The 27050-nt window shown below is 31.1% G+C and overlaps 1 protein-coding gene across 1 annotated transcript; it reads left to right on the forward strand.

The window, feature by feature from the left end:
- Positions 1 to 8276: 8276 nt before the first annotated feature.
- On the forward strand, positions 8277 to 25855 carry bfsp2 (beaded filament structural protein 2, phakinin; the record flags this gene model as incomplete). Its single annotated transcript, XM_079819446.1, has 7 exons — positions 8277 to 8767; positions 11835 to 11917; positions 12002 to 12158; positions 13299 to 13460; positions 15077 to 15205; positions 25349 to 25581; positions 25735 to 25855. The coding sequence occupies exons 1-7, from the start codon at positions 8354 to 8356 to the stop codon at positions 25853 to 25855; spliced, it is 1299 nt and encodes a 432-aa protein (XP_079675572.1). The 5' UTR covers positions 8277 to 8353.
- Positions 25856 to 27050: the final 1195 nt, after the last annotated feature.

The following is a 27050-nucleotide window of genomic DNA, read 5'->3' on the forward strand; positions in this document are numbered from 1 at the left end:
AAACACGGCCTCATGAAGCTTCGAAGCGTTATGAATCAGTAACGACGTCTTTAGAGCCTTTTAAGGGTCTTGAGAGTGAACCGTGCCATTGAGCCAATGGAGGCCTTTCAGAGCCATCAGATTTCAACTAAAATATCTTCATTTGTGTTCTGAAGATGAACGGAGGTCTTACGGGTGTCGAACGACATGAGGGTAAGTAATTAATGACAGAATTTTCATTTTTGGGTGAACTAACCCTTTAATTTAGGCTACTATTGTTTTTGTAATTTGCTTACTTGCTTCTTTGTTCTTTTATGTAGCCTAAAAAATAACTCATATCATATTAAATTTCTCATATTAGCCTATGCTCATATTGTCCACCCCTTGCCCACCTGCACATAGCAGCTGATATGCAATGTAGTCTTTATTTGGGTGGTCAACTCTGCATTTGAAAGTTTAAAAGGGTTTTAAATCTTCTAAATCAAGTACAATTACTCAAAATCAAGTAACTTAATCATGCCAAAGTCAACTTTAATCATATAAAATGTAATTTCCAAACAGCAAAATTGTGGCCAGTGAATGCTGAGTGGCTAGTAACTTTGGAAACCATGAGCCACCGTGACTGCTGAGCAAAAAAGTTAATGTCAAACCCTGTATAATAGTTTAACATATCGTTTTGAATATATTGTTGAACTCTTTGAAAGATGATATTTAAAAATAAAAATAAATCTCTGACACCATGCTTGCCTCATCTTGAATATATCTTATATTCATTCATTAGGCCTGCGTAGGACCAGTAATATTTGCAAATTGCAACTTAAACTTCTAATGTTGGCACACTCAGGCCTACACTATCTGTTGCACATGAGCCATTCCAAGAGATAGTTCACAAAATAAACTACTGGCAGGGACTGTTTTGAGAGAATAGTTGTTTGACAGGTTTGAAAACACCTGGAATAAGGAATAGTCAAAATGTATAATTATGTAGTTGTCTCTATTGTCTGTATGCCAGTATTGATTGCAAAATCTGCACCTCTTCTGTGGCTAATATTAATGTCATAGTGATCCTGACTCCGTGAAGTCAAGCAGCAAAAGTCAAGAGACAATGTGCAAATACTACTGGCTCATTTTCTGGTGAACTAAATATGCAAGACTAGTCTTACATGCCACTGTTTATAACACAGGATGTTCATCTATTGCTGGGCCACTTTAAAAAAAATTGGGGGCATAAATTAAGAAAATACCCACTTCTCCAGGCACAACTACACCACTGAAAAAAACCCAGAAAAACAAAATGTGAACGTCTAACGGAAATGTATAGAAATATGCTTGACATATTATGACAACTTGTTCAACCATTTTGCATGTAAAGACTTATGCTATGAACTAATGCCTAAATGTTGTGTGGGGTGAGACTATTCAACAGAGACCCATTATAATACATTATGATCAACATGACATAAGCGACTGATAATGTAGGAAACAGCAGAGAATTGTACATAATCATTTGCATGGATGTACAAACGCATTTGCAACTTGTTCAAAGAAATGAGAAACTGCTTTGATGTGCACAAGTGACACAATGATGTGAAGATTGAACAGGTCGCTTTGAGAATTTCAATTCTGATCTGAGAAATGTACCAAAGCGACTGAGAAAAACTGTAATAAACTGAAATGAAAATAAATTAAAGATAGATAGAAAGAAATATAAAAAAAACAAAATTACTACAACTTAAATAAAATTGAAAATATACAAATAAAAGCTAATTCAAATTAAAAATAAAATATAAAATACTATAATAGTACATAGTCCCAAATGCTCTTCATTAGTGACATCAAAGGCAACAAACAGGGACAATTAATTAAATATAATTCAATTATAAAATAAACATACAATTAAATATGCAATTTCATGCTTTTAAGAGCACTCCAAGATTAATTAGGCACTGGTAAAACAGCTACTTTACTATAAGAGAAAATATAAGTGATATAGTACATGTTGCTTGCTTGTACACTCTAAAAAATGCTGGGTTAAAAATAACCCAAGTTGGGTTGAAAATGGACTAACCCCTAATTAACTAACTAATTAATTGGGCTGTTTTAAGCAAACATTTAACCCAACCGCTGGGTTAAAACAACCCATTTGCTGGGTTAGTCCAATTTCAACCCAACTTGGGTTACTTTTAACCCAGCATTTTTTAGAGTGTATATTTAATTAAATGTAATCAGATTTCATTGCTGGTCAATGGTTCTTTTTATAACCCACACACCAGCAGACCTTCACACACAAACATGAACCATAGGAGATGCATGAGAAATGAAAAATATGTGCTCTACACTCATATAAAAAAATGTTGGGTTAAAAACAACCCAAGTTGGGTTGAAAATGGACTAACCCAGCAATTGGGTTGTTTTACCCCAGCGATTGGGTTGTTTTAACCCAGTGAATGGGTCATTTTAACCCAGCGGTTGGGTTAAATGTTTGCTTAAAACAACCTAATTGCTGGGTTAGTCCATTTTCAACCCACCTTGGGTTATTTTTAACCCAACAGTGTAAAATTTGCTCAATATATCAACAACACTGGTGATGTACTGGTCATTTTCTCCCAGTACATTATCCAGTAATTTTACGGAAATTTCCGTTAACCCTTAAAACACAAACTAATGCAATGTGTAATTCAAAATACAGGTAAAACACCTGTAAAAAAAAAACTATACGGAAAATTCCTTCATATTTATACAGTACATTGTGCCCTATTTTTACAGACTTTTGTTACAGTGCATGTTTGATCCACTGACTGTATGGAATAGTCTGAAGCCCATCATACACTACACAATTTTCTGTGAATTCTTTATGTAATTATTATCCCGGATCTCTTACATAAGGTCAGTGCTTGGTATCAGTGACATTAATAAAAGCTGGAATCTGCTTAGGTTTGAAAGTGTATATGCTCAAGGGCAGACTCTACTGATAGGTTTGTGCCTGTTCTGATGGCAGGTGAAGCATTCCTTCACGGCATGCCCATGGCAGATTTACACTCAGCTGCCACATCTGTCATTCACGTTACAGAGAAAGGAAAATTAAACAACTCAATGTTAAATTAGGACCCCTGGATGTAGACGCAGAATCAGACATGAATATCAATATTATAAACTATAAAAATCCCTTCAACTATAAATGACCGGGAAAGGGAAGGGGAAATCACAGCCTGTAGTTCTGCAATCGAAAGAGGAATTGTCTGGTTCAGTGGAAAACAATGTGACTATTTTTTGTTTTGTTTTTTTTAAATCCCAGTCTGACGTGCGCACTTCTCCCAGGGTTATTTAGAATAGGACGAGGTTTTCCAGTATTGATTGTTCTGATACTTGGGGTTTATTGCAAGAGACAAACTCATAGGTTTCTTGATTTGCATATATAACAGTACATTTATTTTATAATGCAGAAATACCCAGCAGAACTCTGGTGACGAACTTGGCTGGAAGTCAAAAAGTACATCAAAATGTACGCGGTGTATTGTATTGGTTCTAAAGGCCCCTTTGAGTGGGGTATTTGCTCTGAGAAACAACAGCGAAACCGAAATTGAATCTAGGTTACATATTAAAATGTTGGTGTTTAAAAAAAAATGCATTTTCAGTTTCAGTCCTGAAAGCCCCTGACTTTACATGTCTGTCTTTAAACAAGAAAACAAAACAGACAGACAGACAGACAGACAGACAGACAGACAGATAGATAGATAGATAGATAGATAGATAGATAGATAGATAGATAGATAGACAGACAGACAGACAGACAGACAGACAGACAGACAGACAGACAGACAGACAGACAGACAGACAGACAGACCGACCGACCGACAGACGATAGATACAGACAGACAGACAGACGATAGATACATTTCTCACTTTCTCATGAGAAAAAAAGTCCTTGTTCTTCTGTTTTGATGGCAGCTGAATACCACCTGCAAACAGGATGATGTGGTAAAGATTACTTATCAAATGCAAAATCATCTTCTGAAGCAAGTAACCCTGAACACATCTGTTTATATCAGGAGGTCACAACATTGTGTACAGGCCTACAGGTGCTGTTAATAGAATTAGAATATCATCAAAAAGATGATTTATTTCACTAATTCCATTCAAAAAGTGAAACTTGTATATTATATTCATTCATTACACACAGACTGATATATTTCAAATGTTTATTTCTTTTAATTTTTATTATTATAACTGACAACTAAGGAAAATCCCAAATTCAGTATCTCAGAAAATTAGAATATTACTTAAGACCAATACAAAGAAAGGATTTTTAGAATTCTTGGCCAACTGGAAAGTATGAACATGAAAAGTATGAGCATGTCCAGCACTCAATACTTAGTTGGGGCTCCTTTTGCCTGAATTACCGCAGCGATGCGGCGTGGCATGAGGAGATCAGTCTGTGGCACTGCTCAGGTGTTATGAGCTCAGGTTGCTCTGATAGTGGCCTTCAGCTCTTCTGCATATCACATCTTCCTCTTCACAATACCCCATAGATTTTCTGCATTGACCTTGGACCTCAGAAAACACAGTGGACCAACACCAGCAGATGACATGGCACCCCAAACCATCACTGACTGTGGAAACTTTACACTGGACCTCAAGCAACGTGGACTGTGTGCCTCTCCTCTCTTCCTCCAGACTCTGGGACGCTGATTTCCAAAGGAAATGCAAAATTTACTTTCATCAGAGAACATAACTTTGGACCACTCAGCAGCAGTCCAGTCCTTTTTGTCTTCTGACGCTGTCTGTTGTTCAAGAGTGGCTTGACACAAGGAGTGCGAAAGCTGAAACCCATGTCTTGCATACGTCTGTGCGCAGTGGTTCTTGAAGCACTGACTCCAGCTGCAGTCCACTCTTTGTGAATCTCCCCCACATTTTTGAATGGGTTTTGTTTCGCAATCCTCCCCAGGGTGCGGTTATCCCTATTGCTTGTACACTTTTTTCTAGCACATATTTTCCTTCCCTTCGCCTCTCTATTAATGTGCTTGGACACAGAGATCTGTGAACATCCAGCCTTTTTTGCAATGACCTTTTGTGTCTTGCCCTCCTTGTGCAAGGTGTCAATGGACGTCTTTTGGACAACTGTCAAATCAGCAGTCTTCCCCATGATTGTGTAGCCTACAGACAGGGGCGCTGCTAGCAATTTTGGGCCCTATGAAAGAATATGATGTTGGGCCCTCTACCACACCAACCTGGCTATCCAAAATCTGTCTGCAATTTATTAATACTGACCATTTAAGCTCTTCTTGCTCAACCCAGAATGCCCCAATTGGCTGATGAAACATTGATTAAAATTAAGATACAATTTATACAAAAACTTAATGAAGTGGTCAAAATCATGTCTGACCCACTCAATGTCTCCTGGCATTGCGCATCTTATGTGTCCTATCTCAAGCTGTTCACTTTTCATAATCGAAACAGATTGACAACATGGACATAAAAAATAACATTATAATATTTCAACATAAATATAAAAATAAATACCTTAATGGCTGCAACAATTAAAGTACAGAGAAACTTCATGTCGGAGTGGGATTTGAGCGTGAGCAGTTCATCAGTGGAGCGTTTTGCTGGATTTTGCCGGAAATGCAGAAATAAGCCATCTTTTTTTATATTTGTAACTCTTTGGTAGATTATACATTTATAATACATTACTACTAGTACTGTTACTACTAATAAACCAATCTCTGGGGGCCCCAAAAGTGTGTGGGCCCTTAGAATCGTCCTAACTTTCCCCCCCTTAGCGGCGCCCCTGCCTACAGAACTAGACTGATAGTTTTTTCCTTTTGACCGTAAGTGGACTGCGAAGTGGACTTCAGAGGCTATTCCGCCATCTCAAGTGAGATTCCAATCCAAAGGGAGCGAACATGTTCAGTTCGCACTGCGTAGAGAAGAAGGGAACATCGATATATCACTTCACAGGCACAGTCATTGAACTGTCTGAACGGAGCAGAGCCGTTGAAAGAGTTTTAAACAGCTCTGCGATGGAGGAGTTTATAGCATTTGAATATTCATAGTTATTATACAAACTAGAGTATTTATGAATGGTTATGGCAATTCGCATATTATATTTTATGAATATGTAAACAAATTAAAAGTGTTGAGAAGCAGCTGAGGGCTGTCGTTTTTTAAATATTTTACTTTATTTACCTCAGGAATGTTTACTATGCAGCTGCGCTTGGGAAAGAAAGTGCACGAGATGAGACCACTACAAAGACCATTGATTAAGAATGGCCTACTTTATGCATAGTTAACCAAATCAAAATTTATTTTCATATTGAATAACAGGTGCAGCTTCAAATCTGTTCAGAGTCAATACAACTTATATGTAAACTAATAAAACTAATGTTTTGATTATATGTTTTAGATACATACTGTGTGTTTTGTAAATGTATATACTTATTATATGGTTTTACATTTGAAAGTAAAGTAAATTACAATATTAATTTATGTTATATCTAGGGCTGTCAAAAGATTAATCGCGATTAATCGCATCCAAAATAAAAGTTTGTGTTTATATAATATATGTGTGTGTACTCTGTTAATTATTATTTATATATAAATACACACACATTCATGTATATATTTAAGAAATATTTGCATGTATATACTGTATATACATTTATATAATCTATAATCTATATAAATATAAATGTTTTATATATAAAAAATTATATTTTTTTCTTAAATATATACATGCTTGTGTGTGTATTTATATATAAATAATAATTAACAGAGTACACACACATATATTACGTAAACACGAACTTTTATTTTGGATGCGATTAATCGCGATTAATCTTTGGACAGCCCTAGTTATATCATAATCTGTGCAACCCCGTTTTTGCCTTTCTTTGATGACGTTGCAGGGCGGTCCAAATGAGTGGTGATTGTCCCCGAGAGACCGTTTAAAGGCCTTTGCAGGTGTTTTGAGTTAATTAGCTAGTTCGAGTGTGGCACCAGGTGTCTTCAATACTGAACCTTTTCACAATATTCTAATTTTCTGAGATACTGAATTTGGGATTTTCCTTAGTTGTCAGTTATAATAATAAAAATTAAAAGAAATAAACATTTGAAATATATCATTCTGTGTGTAATGAATGAATATAATATACAAGTTTCACTTTTTGAATAGAATTAGTGACATAAATCAACTTTTTGATGATATTCTAATTATATGCCCAGCACCTGTATATCTCATAAACACTTGGCCTTCTGCTAATGTTAGACCGATATATCGGCCGGCTGATATATCGGGCCGTTATTTGCGATTCTTACGTGTATCGGCATCGGCCGATACAACGCTGCTGCGTTCGCCGATATTTTTTCCCTGCATTATTTACAGACAGGCGTCCACAGGGCAGCTCTCACCGTCTTCAAACTGTCTTGCTCTCCCTCCCTCGCGCATATTAATCAAAATCAATTGAGAATTGACACAATGGTAAAAGGTCGAAAGACTGAAGTTTCACGTGGAGCATTGGGAGATTTTTTCAATGTCTTCCAATTGCTGGGTTAGTCCATATTCAACCCAACTTGGGTTATTTTTAACCTAGCATTTTTTAGAGTGTAGCCATTAAATGACTAGGTTGTAAATAGTTTTAAAATTAAGTATAGTACAGTCAGTGTCCACTTTATTATGATGCTTGCTTGTTGATACTGTGTGCAATAGTGTAATTATTTTATTTATGCTTAAATATTTATTTTCAGAATTTATTTTCACCACTGAACTTTTTTTTTTCTTGTTCTACCTCACCTGTTTTTACTATTTGTTAAATATATATTTTTTTTAGTTCAATAAATGTTCCTTTTTTTAAATTGTATTCATTGTTATCATCATGATCATTGTGTCATTTTTATGATGTAAATTGAGGGAGCAAAAGCAGTATCGGCTCAAGAAAATCAGCAGCCCGTATTGGTCATCGGCTAAGGCTGATGAAAAAAAATCGGTATAGGCACAAAAAAATCCATATCGGTCGATCCCTAGTTTCTACCGCCGCATACTCTCTTGGGTTATTGTGGTGATAGTTTAGTGTCCCCACTTTCATTGTCAAACACAGAATACATACCGAGAGGATTGGTCCATAGAGCTTTCCTGAGAAGACCACTGTGCTGAGACAGCTGAAATCAGCCTAGCGGTGATGAACAAAGAGCAGTGATCACCAGGCCACAATAGTAATAAAACAAAGAGCCTGCTTTCCAGAAGCCCAGGCCACCATAAAGAGGCATGAGCTGGTGGCTGATGCCGTTTAGCTGAGGGGAGATCAGTGGATATACTCACGCCCGTGGTCATGTCTATGGACTAATAGTGACCTGTCACTCAAAAAGCATCCGGACAGGAATGCCTCTGCCACGACGCCAATCCTCCTTCCTGGGCCAGGCCGCTCCGGTGGGCCGCATGAGTACAGCAGAGACTTCTGCGCCACGGGGCGTGTTTGTAGGCATGGCTCCCGCTGGCGGTACCAGCAGCCTGAGCACACGCGTGTCCCGCAGAGCTCTGGGCATCAGCAGTGTGTTTCTACAGGGCTTCAGAAGCACCAGCGCTCCTGTGGTGACCCATCCCGGGGATCGAGGTCACCAGTACGGCTGCGACAGCCTTAACACATGCCTGCTGGAGTATCGCGATAAAGTCCACGCTCTGGAACAACTCAACCAACAACTGGAGGAACAGATCAGACAGTGCTTAGATAGGAAAGCCGCCAGTGCTGGGACATGGACTGGCCTAAAACAAGACTGGGAGGATGTTTATGTACAGGTAGGAGGGTGTTTGACAGGCATTTATATTTCTATATTAACCCCTTAAAGGGTTAGTTCACCCAAAAATTAAAAATTCTGTCATTAATTACTCACCCTCATGTCGTTCGACACCCGTAAGACCTCCGTTCATCTTCACAACACAAATGAAGATATTTTAGTTGAAATCTGATGGCTCTGAAAGGCCTCCATTGGCACAATGCACGGTTCACTCTCAAGACCCTTAAAAGGTACTAAAGACGTCGTTACAAAGTCCATCTCACTACAGTGGTTCTACAATAACTTTATGAATCAACGAGAATAGTTTTTGTGAAAAAAAAAAACCTAAATAATGACTTACATAGTGATGACGATTTCAAAACACGGCCTCATGAAGCTTCGAAGCGTTATGAATCAGTGAGTCGATTCAGCAGTTTGAATCGCAAATTTCAGCAGTTTGGCGGTTTGACACGCGATCTGAATCATGATTCGACTCACTGATTCATAACGCTTCGAAGCTTCATGATGCCGTGTTTTGAAATCGTCATTACTCTATAAGTCGTTATTTAGGGTTTTTTTGCGCACAAAAACTATTGTCGCCGATTCATAAAGTTATTGTAGAACCACTGTAGTGAGATGGACTTTGTAACGACGTCTTTAGTACCTTTTGAGGGTCTTGAGAGTGTAAAGTGCCATTGAGCCAATGGAGGCCTTTCAGAGCCATCAGATTTCAACTAAAATATCTTCATTTCTGTTCCGAAGATGAACGGAGGTCTGACGGGTGTCGAACGACATGAGGGTAAGTAATTAATGACAGAATTTTCATTTTTGGGTGAACTAACCCTTTAACTTTTTTGACCGCCTTTTTTTCGTATCATATATTTAAGTAATTATCATTTGAAAGCTTATAAACTCAAAATTCATCCTGTGAAAACTGTTTTGAAATCGGACATTGTGTTACCATGGAAACGTTACTCTAAATGATTCTAGCGGGCTCCTCCCCCTAATGGGCGTTGTCATGTTTCATATTACAACAATTATTTTAACTACTTTATAATCAAAATCTTTTCCAATCTTGACAAAACACATATTGTCGGAAAGGTCTGAGTCTCAAGGGTCCATATTTGGTGACTGTTTTGTGATGGAAGTGATATTTGGACAGAAATTTACAGGAAAATGCATCAAAAAAACTTCAATTTTTGTGATATCAACTTCAGATTTGGAACACAACTTGGTTAGACATATGGCTTTGATTTTAGAGTAATTTTAGAGTAAATTTTTTTTTTGTAAAATATATATTTTATATGAAATAAAAAATATTTAGTACAGTATTTCTCATTTACAGTACATTTTAACTTCCATAACCTTTTCATACTTTCATATTTTGAATTGCTTTCACTTCAGCAATAATCTGCAGAGTGTCTTCTTTAAAAGGAGACCAAACTTTGGTCTATATTCCAAAGCATTCTTGAATTACAGCCCTTTAAGTTTGGATAGTGCATTTTCATGTGTATTCTCAAAAAGGGGGGTGACATAGAGGTCAAACAGCATATAATTTCTTATATCTAAATATTTCCCTTGTCAAAAACCCTCTAGGATCTTATTGGATTCTTTGAATCCTATTGGACATTCTGATTTATTTCAATGGAATTTCTCTTGTCCTGTGATATATTTTATTATTACTTTTTATTAAAAAAAAAAACTAATCAATGAATTACTTTTTAAAATAACTTTTTTTTAGAGTAACGGTGTCACTAGTAGTTCTTGAAGTTTTTCCTTCTTTACTCTGCATGAAGTCATAAAATGCATCATTAGTCACTCTTCATGAACTGGACAATTATTTTAAAGTGAAAAAACATATTTTTCACTTTCAAATAATGGTCAAGATCACTAGTAGTTCCTGCATAGTGACTAGGTAACCCTTGAGTTACCTAGTTAACTAGTGATGCATTTTATGACTTTATTCAGAGCAAAAAAGATGATTGATTACGGTCAGACACACAATAATGTTCTTTATAATTTGTCAGTTAGTTATTAAGGAGGCTAATCTCATTCAGTAAGTATTGATTACTTAACAAGGTACTATCTCCTAAATGTTATATTACTGATTAGTTAAAGGGTTAGTTCACACAAAAAAAAAAGAAAGAAAAAAAAAGTCAATTATTACTCACCCTCATGTCGTTCCCCACCAAGATCACTCTCAAGATCCATTAATGCACTAAAAACATATTTAAATCAGCCCATGTGAGTACAGTGGTTCAATATTAATATTATAAAGCGACGATAATATTTTTGGTGCGCCAAAAAAACTAAATAACGACTTATATAGTGATAACCGATTTCAAAACACTGATTCATAAAGCATCGGAGCGTATCGAATCAGCGAGTCGATTCAGTGGTTCAAAGTCACGTAATTTCAGCAGTTTGACACGCAATCCGAATCACAGATTCATAACGTTTCGAATCTTCATGAATCAGTGTTTTGAAATCGGTTATCACTATATAAGTCGTTATTTAGTTGTTTTGGCGCACCACAAATATTATCGTCGCTTTATAATATTAATATTGAACCACTGTACTCACATGGACTGATTTAAATATGTTTTTAGTACATTAATGGATCTTGAGAGTGTAAATTGCTTTGCTCTCACTGAGCCTTCCGATTTCAACACAAATATCTTGAGGGTGAGTTATACATGATATTATTTTCATTTTTGGGTGAACTAAGCCTGTAAGCTTGTTTCTATATTAGTTAGTAGTAGTAGCTGAAGTGTTAATGTAGTACTACTCATTAGTCCTGCATAGTTACCTATTAATAACGGACCATTGTTCTAAAGTGTTACCCACCACATGAAAAAATACTATAGTATATTATAGTTAAATTATTCTAGTAAATACTATAGTGTTTTTGAACTTTGACTGTAGTATATTAGTATTTACTACACTTTGTTAATTTACTGTTGTATATTTACTATAGTAGGGTTCAAAAACACCATAGTAGAGTCATTTTACTATAATATACTATAGTATTTTTTCATGTGGGCCGTTTTGCTTGGAGTACATGCTAACATCTTCCTGCCTCCTCTAAGGTCAGTGAGGCCATCCTGGACAACGCTCGACTTATGCTCCAGACGGAGAATGTCCAAGCCAATGCTGAGGACTTAAAAGACAGGTGTGAGTGTGATTTTGATCGTTTTCTGCATGAACAGGTTTCCAGCAAACGGTCTACAGTGTGTTTTCACGCATGATTGTGTAGGTACGAGAGTGAGCAGCCGTTCCGGAAAGCAGTGGAGGAGGAGATTAACTCTCTGTACAAAGTCATCGATGAGGCAAACCTGACCCGGAGTGACCTGGAGAATGAGATTGACAGCATGAAGAATGAGCTGATGAATCTGGAGCAAAGGCACATGGAGGTGAAAAAAGGAAATAAGAAACCAGGGGCCTCATTTATAAACGTTGCGTACGTACAAAAGAAGGCGTACGCCGCTTTCTACGCAATAATTGGTATTTATAAAAAGCAAACTTGACGGGAAAATGTGCGGTCCTTCACGCAAGCTCTGACCCAGGCGTACGCACAAAAACGGGTGAAATGAGAAATGGCGACACCGTCGGCAGATGAAGAAACACGTGAAAGTGTGTGAAACTGTAGACCGTTGTGTAAAAGAAATGGCAATACTGCCTCTCATAAATAACATGAAGACTTCACAAAGCAAGTCTTACAATTAACAGCCGATCTGCAGTGTAAAACAAACAAAATCAAACGTAAATTACAACAGAAATGCAAATTAACACATATTTGCACAAAAAAAAAAAAAGTGAAATATGTTCTGCAATAATATTGGCATGTTATGCAATTCATCCTCATAAATAATATGGTAAACAGAACGAAATAATGTACAAAACTGATATTCTCGTCAATGTGTCCGTCTGGCGGCGCAGATATAGATGCAATTAGATAGACAGATAGATAGATAATTAGACTTTTGTGGCCATTGAGGACACACTCTGGTGATGGAGCACTAGACGCTTTTTTGCCTCAACTTTTATGTCCGACCTTTTTTTTCGGTCATGGTCCGAGGTTGTGAGGCGACAGCATTTACGGCGTCTGCAACCTTTTGCCACTCAAGTGTCTTTTTGGCATTAGTAATGCCCACACTGTGCCCTCCAAAACAACATTTTTCTCCTCTTTTCCACCTCGCCAACGACAACTTCTATTTCACATTGAGATAAGTTATTTCCTCTCTGTGTTTGCCATGATTTCGATATTAACTTGTAGGCGTTTCACGGACTATATATGGGCAACTATGGGCGTGACATGAAGCCGCAAAAGCTGCGCTACATTTAGAATTGATTGTGATTTATTAAGGGAAAACTGCGTAGGATGTGCGTGCGCACGGTTTTATAAATCCGAATATTTCTGTGCGTACGCACGTCCTATGTTTCATCCGTACGCCACTTCTGACGCAAATCCTACGCAAAGTTTTATAAATGAGGCCACAGCTCAATGATAGGATTCTCTGTGAGTTTCAGGATCTTCTTTCGCTCTTCTTCAGGATGTTAGAGTGCTCTATAAGCAGATGTCCGGGCGTGAGGTTGATGAGCCGGATGCTCCCACTGAGACCAGCCTGGACCAGATCCTAGCTTTCATCCGCTCCCTCTGGGAGAAGGTCATTGAGAGGAACCGTGCTGAGGCGGATGCCTACCTTGAGTGCAAGGTAAACCATAGGATGAGAATCATGCATATATATGATAACACTTTATTTCAGGGTTCAATTCTTATTAGCATGCATATTACTAGGCTGTTTATTAGTACTTATAAAGCACATATTAATGCCTTATTCTACATCCCTTAATCCTACCCAATACCTAAACTTAAACGCTACAAAAACTGGAGTTTATTGAGGCAAAAGTCATAGTTAATAGTGAATGTGTTCCCCAAACTGAAGTGTTACCATATACATGTATGTATATACAGTCAAACCAAAATTTATTCAGACACCATCACCATCACTCACATTATGACATTTTTTTCACTATAGTTTAGAAAATGGTAATCAAATATGACAAGAACTCAGAGTTAAACTGTCAGAATAAATTCATCTTGATAATGTCAGATAACTTGATAACAAGGGATGTAATGGATTATATGATTTTAAAAGTCCTCATTATTAGATAAAAAGTCAAAAATATGACATGCTAAGTCATAATTATAAGATAAAATGTTGAAAATGATTTTGAATGTCCTCATTATTAGATAAAAAGTCAAAAATATGACATGCAAAGTCATAATTATAATATGAAATGTTGAAAATATGATTTTAAAAGTCATAATTATAAGATAAATGTTGAAAATATGATTTTAAAAGTCCTCATTAGATAAAAAGTCAAAAAAAGACATGCAAAGTCATAATTATAATATGAAATGTTGAAAATATGATTTTAAAAGTCATAATTATAAGATAAATGTTGAAAATATGATTTTAAAAGTCCTCATTAGATAAAAAGTCAAAAATATGGCATGCTAAGTCATAATTTTAAGATAAAATGTTGAAAATATGATTTTAAAAATCCTCAGATAAAAAGTCAAAAGTATGGCATGCTAAGTCATAATTTTAAGATAAAATGTTGAAAATATGATTTTAAAAATCCTCAGATAAAAAGTCAAAAGTATGGCATGCTAAGTCATTGTGAGATGAACAGTTGAAATCAGGACTTTAAAAATTCTGAGATAAAATTTCTAAACAAAATTAAAGCCAAAATTCCTAAAATTCTGGTCAAAAGTCCTAATTATGAGTTAAAAAGCTGAAATTAGATTTGGAAAAAGTCTAAATTATGACCAAAACACAAGGCATTTAAGAGATGAAATCATGCTTATTTTTTTAAATGCACTTTTAATTTTTTGATTCACACTTTTAATAATAATAATATTTACATTATTGTTTTCATTGTGCAATTTTTTACATTCTGTTTACAACAGACATTAATCAATAAAACTTACTTTAGCTTTTCATCTAAAACACAACTCATGTCCTGTCATCACTGTAAAGCTGCTCTGAAGCATCTGTGTGTGAAGAGAGCTGGAGAAATAAAGGGGACTAGTGTAATTATATGATCAAATAAATATATACAACATATATTTTATTACTGGAAATGTTAAAAAAAATATCCAAAATGTATAATCGCTGCACAAGTATTGTACGTTACTACAGATCATTTCCATCAGGACCACATTGGGGTCCCGATCACCTTGTTGGGATTTATTTTGCGATCCAACAGGCCGAATATTATCCCTGTCATAACATGCAAATCCCTCATGTGTGTGAATGTGCAGCAGGCGAGCAGTGTGAACAGTAAGCGGAGTCCAGAAGAAGAGGAGCTCGAGAGTCTGAAGACTGAATGCAATGGTGCCGGGTGCAAGATTCAGAGTCTGCAGGCCGAGACGGAGTCTATCAGAGCTCTGGTAGGACAACCTTCTCAAAGTGTGACGCAAAATCATCTTCATAAAATCTAAAATATGGCATGCTAAGTCATAATTATAAGATAAAATGTTGAAAATATGATTTTAAAAGTCTTCATTATTAGATAAAAAGTCAAAATAGGACATGCTAAGTCATAATTATAAGATAAATTGTTGAAAATATGATTTTAAAAGTCCTCATTATTAGATAAAAAGTCAAAAATATGATATGCTAAGTCATAATTATAAGATAAAATGTTGAAAATATGATTTTAAAAGTCATAATTATAAGATAAATTGTTGAAAACTATTATTTAAAAAATCCTGATTAGATAAAAAGTCCAAAATATGACATGCTAAGTCCTAATTATTATATAAAATGTTGAAAATATGATTTTAAAAGTCTTCATTATTAGATAAAAAGTCAAAATAGGACATGCTAAGTCATAATTATAAGATAAAATGTTGAAAAATATGATTGTAAAAGTCCTCATTATTAGATAAAAAGTCAAAAATATGACATGCTAAGTCATAATTATAAGATAAAATGTTGAAAATATGATTTTAAAAGTCCTCATTATTAGATAAAAAGTCAAAAATATGACATGCTAAGTCATAATTATAAGATAAAATGTTGAAAAATATGATTTTAAAAGTCCTCATTATTAGATAAAAAGTCAAAATAGGACATGCTAAGTCATAATTATAAGATAAAATGTTGAAAAATATGATTTTAAAAGTCCTCATTATTAGATAAAAAGTCAAAATAGGACATGCTAAGTCATAATTATAAGATAAAATGTTGAAAAAAATGATTTTAAAAGTCCTCATTAGATAAAAAGTAAAAAATATGGCATTTTAAGTCATAATTGTAAGATAAAATGTTGAAAATATGATTTTAAAAGTCCTCATTATTAGATAAAAAGTAAAAAATATGATATGCTAAGTCATAATTATAAGATAAAATGTTGAAAATATGATTTTAAAAGTCATAATTATAAGATAAATTGTTGAAAACTATGATTTAAAAAATCCTGATTAGATAAAAAGTCCAAAATATGACATGCTAAGTCCTAATTATTATATAAAATGTTGAAAATATGATTTTAAAGGTCTTCATTATTAGATAAAAAGTCAAAATAGGACATGCTAAGTCATAATTATAAGATAAAATGTTGAAAAATATGATTGTAAAAGTCCTCATTATTAGATAAAAAGTCAAAAATATGACATGCTAAGTCATAATTATAAGATAAAATGTTGAAAAATATGATTGTAAAAGTCCTCATTAGATAAAAAGTCAAAAATATGACATGCTAAGTCATAATTATAAGATAAAATGTTGAAAAATATGATTTTAAAAGTCCTCATTATTAGATAAAAAGTCAAAATAGGACATGCTAAGTCATAATTATAAGATAAAATGTTGAAAAATATGATTTTAAAAGTCCTCATTATTAGATAAAAAGTCAAAATAGGACATGCTAAGTCATAATTATAAGATAAAATGTTGAAAAAAATGATTTTAAAAGTCCTCATTAGATAAAAAGTAAAAAATATGGCATTTTAAGTCATAATTGTAAGATAAAATGTTGAAAATATGATTTTAAAAGTCCTCATTATTAGATAAAAAGTAAAAAATATGATATGCTAAGTCATAATTATAAGATAAAATGTTGAAAATATGATTTTAAAAGTCATAATTATAAGATAAATTGTTGAAAACTATGATTTAAAAAATCCTGATTAGATAAAAAGTCCAAAATATGACATGCTAAGTCCTAATTATTATATAAAATGTTGAAAAATATGATTGTAAAAGTCCTCATTATTAGATAAAAAGTCAAAAATATGACATGCTAAGTCATAATTATAAGATAAAATGTTGAAAATATGATTTTAAAAGTCCTCATTATTAGATAAAAAGTCAAAAATATGACATGCTAAGTCATAATTATAAGATAAAATGTTGAAAAATATGATTTTAAAAGTCCTCATTATTAGATAAAAAGTCAAAATAGGACATGCTAAGTCATAATTATAAGATAAATTGTTGAAAACTATGATTTAAAAAATCCTGATTAGATAAAAAGTCCAAAATATGACATGCTAAGTCCTAATTATTATATAAAATGTTGAAAATATGATTTTAAAGGTCTTCATTATTAGATAAAAAGTCAAAATAGGACATGCTAAGTCATAATTATAAGATAAAATGTTGAAAAATATGATTGTAAAAGTCCTCATTATTAGATAAAAAGTCAAAAATATGACATGCTAAGTCATAATTATAAGATAAAATGTTGAAAAATATGATTGTAAAAGTCCTCATTAGATAAAAAGTCAAAAATATGACATGCTAAGTCATAATTATAAGATAAAATGTTGAAAAATATGATTTTAAAAGTCCTCATTATTAGATAAAAAGTCAAAATAGGACATGCTAAGTCATAATTATAAGATAAAATGTTGAAAAAAATGATTTTAAAAGTCCTCATTAGATAAAAAGTAAAAAATATGGCATTTTAAGTCATAATTGTAAGATAAAATGTTGAAAATATGATTTTAAAAGTCCTCATTATTAGATAAAAAGTAAAAAATATGATATGCTAAGTCATAATTATAAGATAAAATGTTGAAAATATGATTTTAAAAGTCATAATTATAAGATAAATTGTTGAAAACTATGATTTAAAAAATCCTGATTAGATAAAAAGTCCAAAATATGACATGCTAAGTCCTAATTATTATATAAAATGTTGAAAATATGATTTTAAAGGTCTTCATTATTAGATAAAAAGTCAAAATAGGACATGCTAAGTCATAATTATAAGATAAAATGTTGAAAAATATGATTGTAAAAGTCCTCATTATTAGATAAAAAGTCAAAAATATGACATGCTAAGTCATAATTATAAGATAAAATGTTGAAAAATATGATTGTAAAAGTCCTCATTAGATAAAAAGTCAAAAATATGACATGCTAAGTCATAATTATAAGATAAAATGTTGAAAAATATGATTTTAAAAGTCCTCATTATTAGATAAAAAGTCAAAATAGGACATGCTAAGTCATAATTATAAGATAAAATGTTGAAAAATATGATTTTAAAAGTCCTCATTATTAGATAAAAAGTCAAAATAGGACATGCTAAGTCATAATTATAAGATAAAATGTTGAAAAAAATGATTTTAAAAGTCCTCATTAGATAAAAAGTAAAAAATATGGCATTTTAAGTCATAATTGTAAGATAAAATGTTGAAAATATGATTTTAAAAGTCCTCATTATTAGATAAAAAGTAAAAAATATGATATGCTAAGTCATAATTATAAGATAAAATGTTGAAAATATGATTTTAAAAGTCATAATTATAAGATAAATTGTTGAAAACTATGATTTAAAAAATCCTGATTAGATAAAAAGTCCAAAATATGACATGCTAAGTCCTAATTATTATATAAAATGTTGAAAATATGATTTTAAAAGTCTTCATTATTAGATAAAAAGTCAAAATAGGACATGCTAAGTCATAATTATAAGATAAATTGTTGAAAAATATGATTGTAAAAGTCCTCATTATTAGATAAAAAGTCAAAAATATGACATGCTAAGTCATAATTATAAGATAAAATGTTGAAAAATATGATTGTAAAAGTCCTCATTAGATAAAGTCAAAAATATGACATGCTAAGTCATAATTATAAGATAAAATGTTGAAAAAAATGATTTTAAAAGTCCTCATTATTAGATAAAAAGTCAAAAATATGATATGCTAAGTCATAATTATAAGATAAAATGTTGAAAATATGATTTTAAAAGTCATAATTATAAGATAAATTGTTGAAAACTATGATTTAAAAAATCCTGATTAGATAAAAAATCCAAAATATGACATGCTAAGTCCTAATTATTATATAAAATGTTGAAAATATGATTTTAAAAGTCTTCATTATTAGATAAAAAGTCAAAATATGACATGCTAAGTCATAATTATAAGATAAAATGTTGAAAAATATGATTTTAAAAGTCCTCATTATTAGATAAAAAGTCAAAAATATGGCATGCTAAGTCATAATTGTAAGATAAAATGTTGAAAATATGATTTTAAAAGTCCTCATTATTAGATAAAAAGTCAAAAATATGATATGCTAAGTCATAATTATAAGATAAAATGTTGAAAATATGATTTTAAAAGTCATAATTATGAGATAAATTGTTGAAAACTATGATTTAAAAAATCCTGATTAGATGAAAAGTCCAAAATATGACATGCTAAGTCCTAATTATTATATAAAATGTTGAAAATATGATTTTAAAAGTCTTCATTATTAGATAAAAAGTCAAAATAGGACATGCTAAGTCATAATTATAAGATAAATTGTTGAAAAATATGATTGTAAAAGTCCTCATTATTAGATAAAAAGTCAAAATAGGACATGCTAAGTCATAATTATAAGATAAATTGTTGAAAAATATGATTGTAAAAGTCCTCATTATTAGATAAAAAGTCAGAAATATGACATGCTAAGTCATAATTATAAGATAAAATGTTGAAAAAAAATATTTTAAAAGTCCTCATTATTAGATAAAAAGTCAAAAATATGATATGCTAAGTCATAATTATAAGATAAAATGTTGAAAAATATGATTGTAAAAGTCCTCATTAGATAAAAAGTCAAAAATATGACATGCTAAGTCATAATTATAAGATAAAATGTTGAAAAAAAATATTTTAAAAGTCCTCATTATTAGATAAAAAGTCAAAAATATGATATGCTAAGTCATAATTATAAGATAAAATGTTGAAAATATGATTTTAAAAGTCATAATTATAAGATAAATTGTTGAAAACTATGATTTAAAAAATCCTGATTAGATAAAAAGTCCAAAATATGACATGCTAAGTCCTAATTATTATATAAAATGTTGAAAATATGATTTTAAAAGTCTTCATTATTAGATAAAAAGTCAAAATAGGACATGCTAAGTCATAATTATAAGATATAATGTTGAAAAATATGATTGTAAAAGTCCTCATTAGATAAAAAGTCAAAAATATGACATGCTAAGTCATAATTATAAGATAAAATGTTGAAAAATATGATTGTAAAAGTCCTCATTATTAGATAAAAAGTCAAAAATATGACATGCTAAGTCATAATTATAAGATAAAATGTTGAAAAATATGATTTTAAAAGTCCTCATTATTAGATAAAAAGTCAAAATAGGACATGCTAAGTCATAATTATAAGATAAAATGTTGAAAAAAACTATTTTAAAAGTCCTCATTATTAGATAAAAGTACAAAATATGGCATGCTAAGTCATAATTATAATATGAAATGTTGAAAAAAACTATTTTAAAAGTCCTCATTATTAGATAAAAAGTACAAAATAGGACATGCTAAGTCATAATTGTAAGATAAAATGTTGAAAATATGATTTTAAAAGTCCTCATTATTAGATAAAAAGTCAAAATATGGCATGCTAAGTCATAATTATGAGATAAAATGAAAAATATGACATGCTAAGTCATAATTATAAGATAAAATGTTGAAAATATGATTTTAAAAGTCCTCATTATTAGATAAAAAGTCAAAATATGGCATGCTAAGTCATAATTATAAGATAAAATGAAAAATATGACATGCTAAGTCATAATTATAAGATACAATGTTGAAAATATGATTTTAAAAGTCCTCATTATTAGATAAAAAGTCAAAATATGACATGCTAAGTCATAATTATAAGATAAAATGTTGAAAATATGATTTTAAAAGTCATAATTATAAGATAAATTGTTGAAAACTATGATTTAAAAAATCCTGATTAGATAAAAAGTCCAAAATAGGACATGCTAAGTCCTAATTATTATTTAAAATGTTGAAAATATGATTTTAAAAGTCCTCATTATTAGATAAAAAGTCAAAATAGGACATGCTAAGTCATAATTATAAGATAAAATGTTGAAAATATGATTTTTAAAAGTCATAATTATAAGATAAAATGTGGAAAAATATGATTTAAAAAATCCTGATTAGATAAAAAGTCAAAAATATGACATGCTAAGTCCTAATTATTATATAAAATGTTGAAAATATGATTTTAAAAGTCCTCATTATTAGATAAAAAGTCAAAATAGGACATGCTAAGTCATAATTATAAGATAAAATGTTTAAAATATGATTGTAAAAGTCCTCATTAGATAAAAAGTCAAAATAGGACATGCTAAGTCATAATTATAAGATAAAATGTTGAAAAATATGATTTTAAAAGTCCTCATTATTAGATAAAAAGTCAAAATAGGACATGCTAAGTCATAATTATAAGATAAAATGTTGAAAAAAATGATTTTAAAAGTCCTCATTAGATAAAAAGTAAAAAATATGGCATTTTAAGTCATAATTGTAAGATAAAATGTTGAAAATATGATTTTAAAAGTCCTCATTATTAGATAAAAAGTAAAAAATATGATATGCTAAGTCATAATTATAAGATAAAATGTTGAAAATATGATTTTAAAAGTCATAATTATAAGATAAATTGTTGAAAACTATGATTTAAAAAATCCTGATTAGATAAAAAGTCCAAAATATGACATGCTAAGTCCTAATTATTATATAAAATGTTGAAAATATGATTTTAAAAGTCTTCATTATTAGATAAAAAGTCAAAATAGGACATGCTAAGTCATAATTATAAGATAAATTGTTGAAAAATATGATTGTAAAAGTCCTCATTATTAGATAAAAAGTCAAAAATATGACATGCTAAGTCATAATTATAAGATAAAATGTTGAAAAATATGATTGTAAAAGTCCTCATTAGATAAAGTCAAAAATATGACATGCTAAGTCATAATTATAAGATAAAATGTTGAAAAAAATGATTTTAAAAGTCCTCATTATTAGATAAAAAGTCAAAAATATGATATGCTAAGTCATAATTATAAGATAAAATGTTGAAAATATGATTTTAAAAGTCATAATTATAAGATAAATTGTTGAAAACTATGATTTAAAAAATCCTGATTAGATAAAAAGTCCAAAATATGACATGCTAAGTCCTAATTATTATATAAAATGTTGAAAATATGATTTTAAAAGTCTTCATTATTAGATAAAAAGTCAAAATATGACATGCTAAGTCATAATTATAAGATAAAATGTTGAAAAATATGATTTTAAAAGTCCTCATTATTAGATAAAAAGTCAAAAATATGGCATGCTAAGTCATAATTGTAAGATAAAATGTTGAAAATATGATTTTAAAAGTCCTCATTATTAGATAAAAAGTCAAAAATATGATATGCTAAGTCATAATTATAAGATAAAATGTTGAAAATATGATTTTAAAAGTCATAATTATGAGATAAATTGTTGAAAACTATGATTTAAAAAATCCTGATTAGATGAAAAGTCCAAAATATGACATGCTAAGTCCTAATTATTATATAAAATGTTGAAAATATGATTTTAAAAGTCTTCATTATTAGATAAAAAGTCAAAATAGGACATGCTAAGTCATAATTATAAGATAAATTGTTGAAAAATATGATTGTAAAAGTCCTCATTATTAGATAAAAAGTCAAAATAGGACATGCTAAGTCATAATTATAAGATAAATTGTTGAAAAATATGATTGTAAAAGTCCTCATTATTAGATAAAAAGTCAGAAATATGACATGCTAAGTCATAATTATAAGATAAAATGTTGAAAAAAAATATTTTAAAAGTCCTCATTATTAGATAAAAAGTCAAAAATATGATATGCTAAGTCATAATTATAAGATAAAATGTTGAAAAATATGATTGTAAAAGTCCTCATTAGATAAAAAGTCAAAAATATGACATGCTAAGTCATAATTATAAGATAAAATGTTGAAAAAAAATATTTTAAAAGTCCTCATTATTAGATAAAAAGTCAAAAATATGATATGCTAAGTCATAATTATAAGATAAAATGTTGAAAATATGATTTTAAAAGTCATAATTATAAGATAAATTGTTGAAAACTATGATTTAAAAAATCCTGATTAGATAAAAAGTCCAAAATATGACATGCTAAGTCCTAATTATTATATAAAATGTTGAAAATATGATTTTAAAAGTCTTCATTATTAGATAAAAAGTCAAAATAGGACATGCTAAGTCATAATTATAAGATATAATGTTGAAAAATATGATTGTAAAAGTCCTCATTAGATAAAAAGTCAAAAATATGACATGCTAAGTCATAATTATAAGATAAAATGTTGAAAAATATGATTGTAAAAGTCCTCATTATTAGATAAAAAGTCAAAAATATGACATGCTAAGTCATAATTATAAGATAAAATGTTGAAAAATATGATTTTAAAAGTCCTCATTATTAGATAAAAAGTCAAAATAGGACATGCTAAGTCATAATTATAAGATAAAATGTTGAAAAAAACTATTTTAAAAGTCCTCATTATTAGATAAAAGTACAAAATATGGCATGCTAAGTCATAATTATAATATGAAATGTTGAAAAAAACTATTTTAAAAGTCCTCATTATTAGATAAAAAGTACAAAATAGGACATGCTAAGTCATAATTGTAAGATAAAATGTTGAAAATATGATTTTAAAAGTCCTCATTATTAGATAAAAAGTCAAAATATGGCATGCTAAGTCATAATTATGAGATAAAATGAAAAATATGACATGCTAAGTCATAATTATAAGATAAAATGTTGAAAATATGATTTTAAAAGTCCTCATTATTAGATAAAAAGTCAAAATATGGCATGCTAAGTCATAATTATAAGATAAAATGAAAAATATGACATGCTAAGTCATAATTATAAGATACAATGTTGAAAATATGATTTTAAAAGTCCTCATTATTAGATAAAAAGTCAAAATATGACATGCTAAGTCATAATTATAAGATAAAATGTTGAAAATATGATTTTAAAAGTCATAATTATAAGATAAATTGTTGAAAACTATGATTTAAAAAATCCTGATTAGATAAAAAGTCCAAAATAGGACATGCTAAGTCCTAATTATTATTTAAAATGTTGAAAATATGATTTTAAAAGTCCTCATTATTAGATAAAAAGTCAAAATAGGACATGCTAAGTCATAATTATAAGATAAAATGTTGAAAATATGATTTTTAAAAGTCATAATTATAAGATAAAATGTGGAAAAATATGATTTAAAAAATCCTGATTAGATAAAAAGTCAAAAATATGACATGCTAAGTCCTAATTATTATATAAAATGTTGAAAATATGATTTTAAAAGTCCTCATTATTAGATAAAAAGTCAAAATAGGACATGCTAAGTCATAATTATAAGATAAAATGTTTAAAATATGATTGTAAAAGTCCTCATTAGATAAAAAGTCAAAAATATGACATGCTAAGTCATAATTGTAAGATAAAATGTTGAAAATATGATTTTAAAAGTCCTCATTATTAGATAAAAAGTCAAAATATGGCATGCTAAGTCATAATTATAAGATAAAATGAAAAATATGACATGCTAAGTCATAATTATAAGATACAATGTTGAAAATATGATTTTAAAAGTCCTCATTATTAGATAAAAAGTCAAAATATGACATGCTAAGTCATAATTATAAGATAAAATGTTGAAAATATGATTTTAAAAGTCATAATTATAAGATAAATTGTTGAAAACTATGATTTAAAAAATCCTGATTAGATAAAAAGTCCAAAATATGACATGCTAAGTCCTAATTATTATATAAAATGTTGAAAATATGATTTTAAAGGTCTTCATTATTAGATAAAAAGTCAAAATAGGACATGCTAAGTCATAATTATAAGATAAAATGTTGAAAATATGATTTTAAAAGTCATAATTATAAGATAAATTGTTGAAAACTATGATTTAAAAAATCCTGATTAGATAAAAAGTCCAAAATATGACATGCTAAGTCCTAATTATTATATAAAATGTTGAAAATATGATTTAAAAGAATCTGAGATAAAAATTCAAAACAAAAAAAAGTCAAAATTCCTCACATTTTGGTCAAAAGTCCTAATTATGAGATACAATTAGATGTTAAAAAGTCTAAATGATGAGACTTGTCAAAAGTGTGATGCAGCATTACCCCTAAAGCAGTATTGAGTGTGTTTGCTCCCTGCAGAAGCGAGGCCTGGAGAACGCCCTGAACGACGCCAAGCACTGGCATGGCATTGAGCTCCAGAACCTGGGCTCTGTGATCGGGAAGCTGGAGGCCGAGCTCTCGGACGTCTGTGGGGACATCGAGCAGCAGCGGCGGGACTATGAAACCCTGCTCAACCACAAGATGAAGCTGGAGCTGGAGATCGGGACATATCACGGGATCCTGGATGGAGAGGACTGCAGATTCTCCTCAACGTGAGGCTCACTCTCGCTCTGTTTATGACAGGAGGACCACGCCCTGACTTCATCCTCGTTTCTCAGAAGTAGAAGCGAGTTTCATTTTCTGTGATGTTGCTCAGATCTCTCAGGGGATGTTGTTTGTAGCCACAGTGTTGTTCTGTGCTGTAGGTTCCCCGGCGGCTCTTCAGGACCTGAGGGACGAGCTGATCCCACAGCATCTGAACCGCTGAGATCTTCACCGACGGAAGGAGGTACGGTTTCAATGGAGAGCATTTCATCTACACAATAGACAGCGCCAAGAACAAGTGTGTGAACCGCTTGCAGAATCTGTGAAAATGGGAATCATTTTAACTAAATAAGAGGGATCATACAAGTCAAGTTTATTTATCTAGCCCTTTAAAACAGCATAAGTGCTGCATAATATACCAAACAAAACATCCTCATACAATACAATTTAAGCACTAATAATAAAATATCAAAAGAAACCAAACAAAAGTAATACAATTAAGACAAGAACATCATGCAATATAAAACAATATTTAAAACTTAAAAATTTATATCAGATGAAACATATGCCTGAGAAAAAAAAGTATGTTTTGAGAGAAGATTTAAATGAATAAGAGAATATCATACAAAATGCATGTTATTTTTTATTTAGTGCTGTCCTGAATAAGATATTTTACATATTTTTACATATAGTTTTACACAAGACAAAAAAAAACCTGAATTTATTCAAATGACGCTGATCAAAAGTTTATGAATCATTAATTCTCATTGCTGTGTATGTCGTTCCCTGATGATCCACGGCTGTGTGTGTGTGTGTGTCGTTCCCTGATGATCCAAGGCTGTGTGTGTGTGTGTGTGTGTGTCGTTCCCTGATGATCCAAGGCTGTGTGTGTGTGTGTGTGTGTGTCGTTCCCTGATGATCCACGGCTGTGTGTGTGTGTGTGTGTGTGTCGTTCCCTGATGATCCAAGGCTGTGTGTGTGTGTGTGTGTGTGTCGTTCCCTGATGATCCACGGCTGTGTGTGTGTGTGTGTGTGTCGTTCCCTGATGATCCAAGGCTGTGTGTGTGTGTGTGTGTGTATATGTTTTTGTGAAATATCAGGACACAAATGTGTATAATGACATGGGTATGACACAGGTATTACAAAAAGAGGGTGAAATATGAGGATGTTCCCCATGTCCTCACTTTTCAAAATGCTTATAAATCATACAGAACAAGTTTTTTTTTTCACAGAAAGTGAACTGCACAGTCTCCGGTGATGGGTAGGGGCAGTGTGTGTGTGTGTGTGTGTGTGTGATGGGTAGGTTTAGGGGCAGGGGCAGTGTGTGTGTGTGTGTGTGTGTGTGTGTGATGGGTAGGTTTAGGGGCAGGGGCAGTGTGTGTGTGTGTGTGTGTGTGTGATGGGTAGGTTTAGGGGCAGGGGCAGTGTGTGTGTGTGTGTGTGTGTGTGTGTGTGTGTGTGTGTGTGTGTGTGTGTG

Source organism: Gobio gobio (genome assembly GCF_949357685.1).
Source record: "Gobio gobio genome assembly, chromosome: 6".
Classification (NCBI taxonomy): domain Eukaryota; kingdom Metazoa; phylum Chordata; class Actinopteri; order Cypriniformes; family Gobionidae; genus Gobio; species Gobio gobio.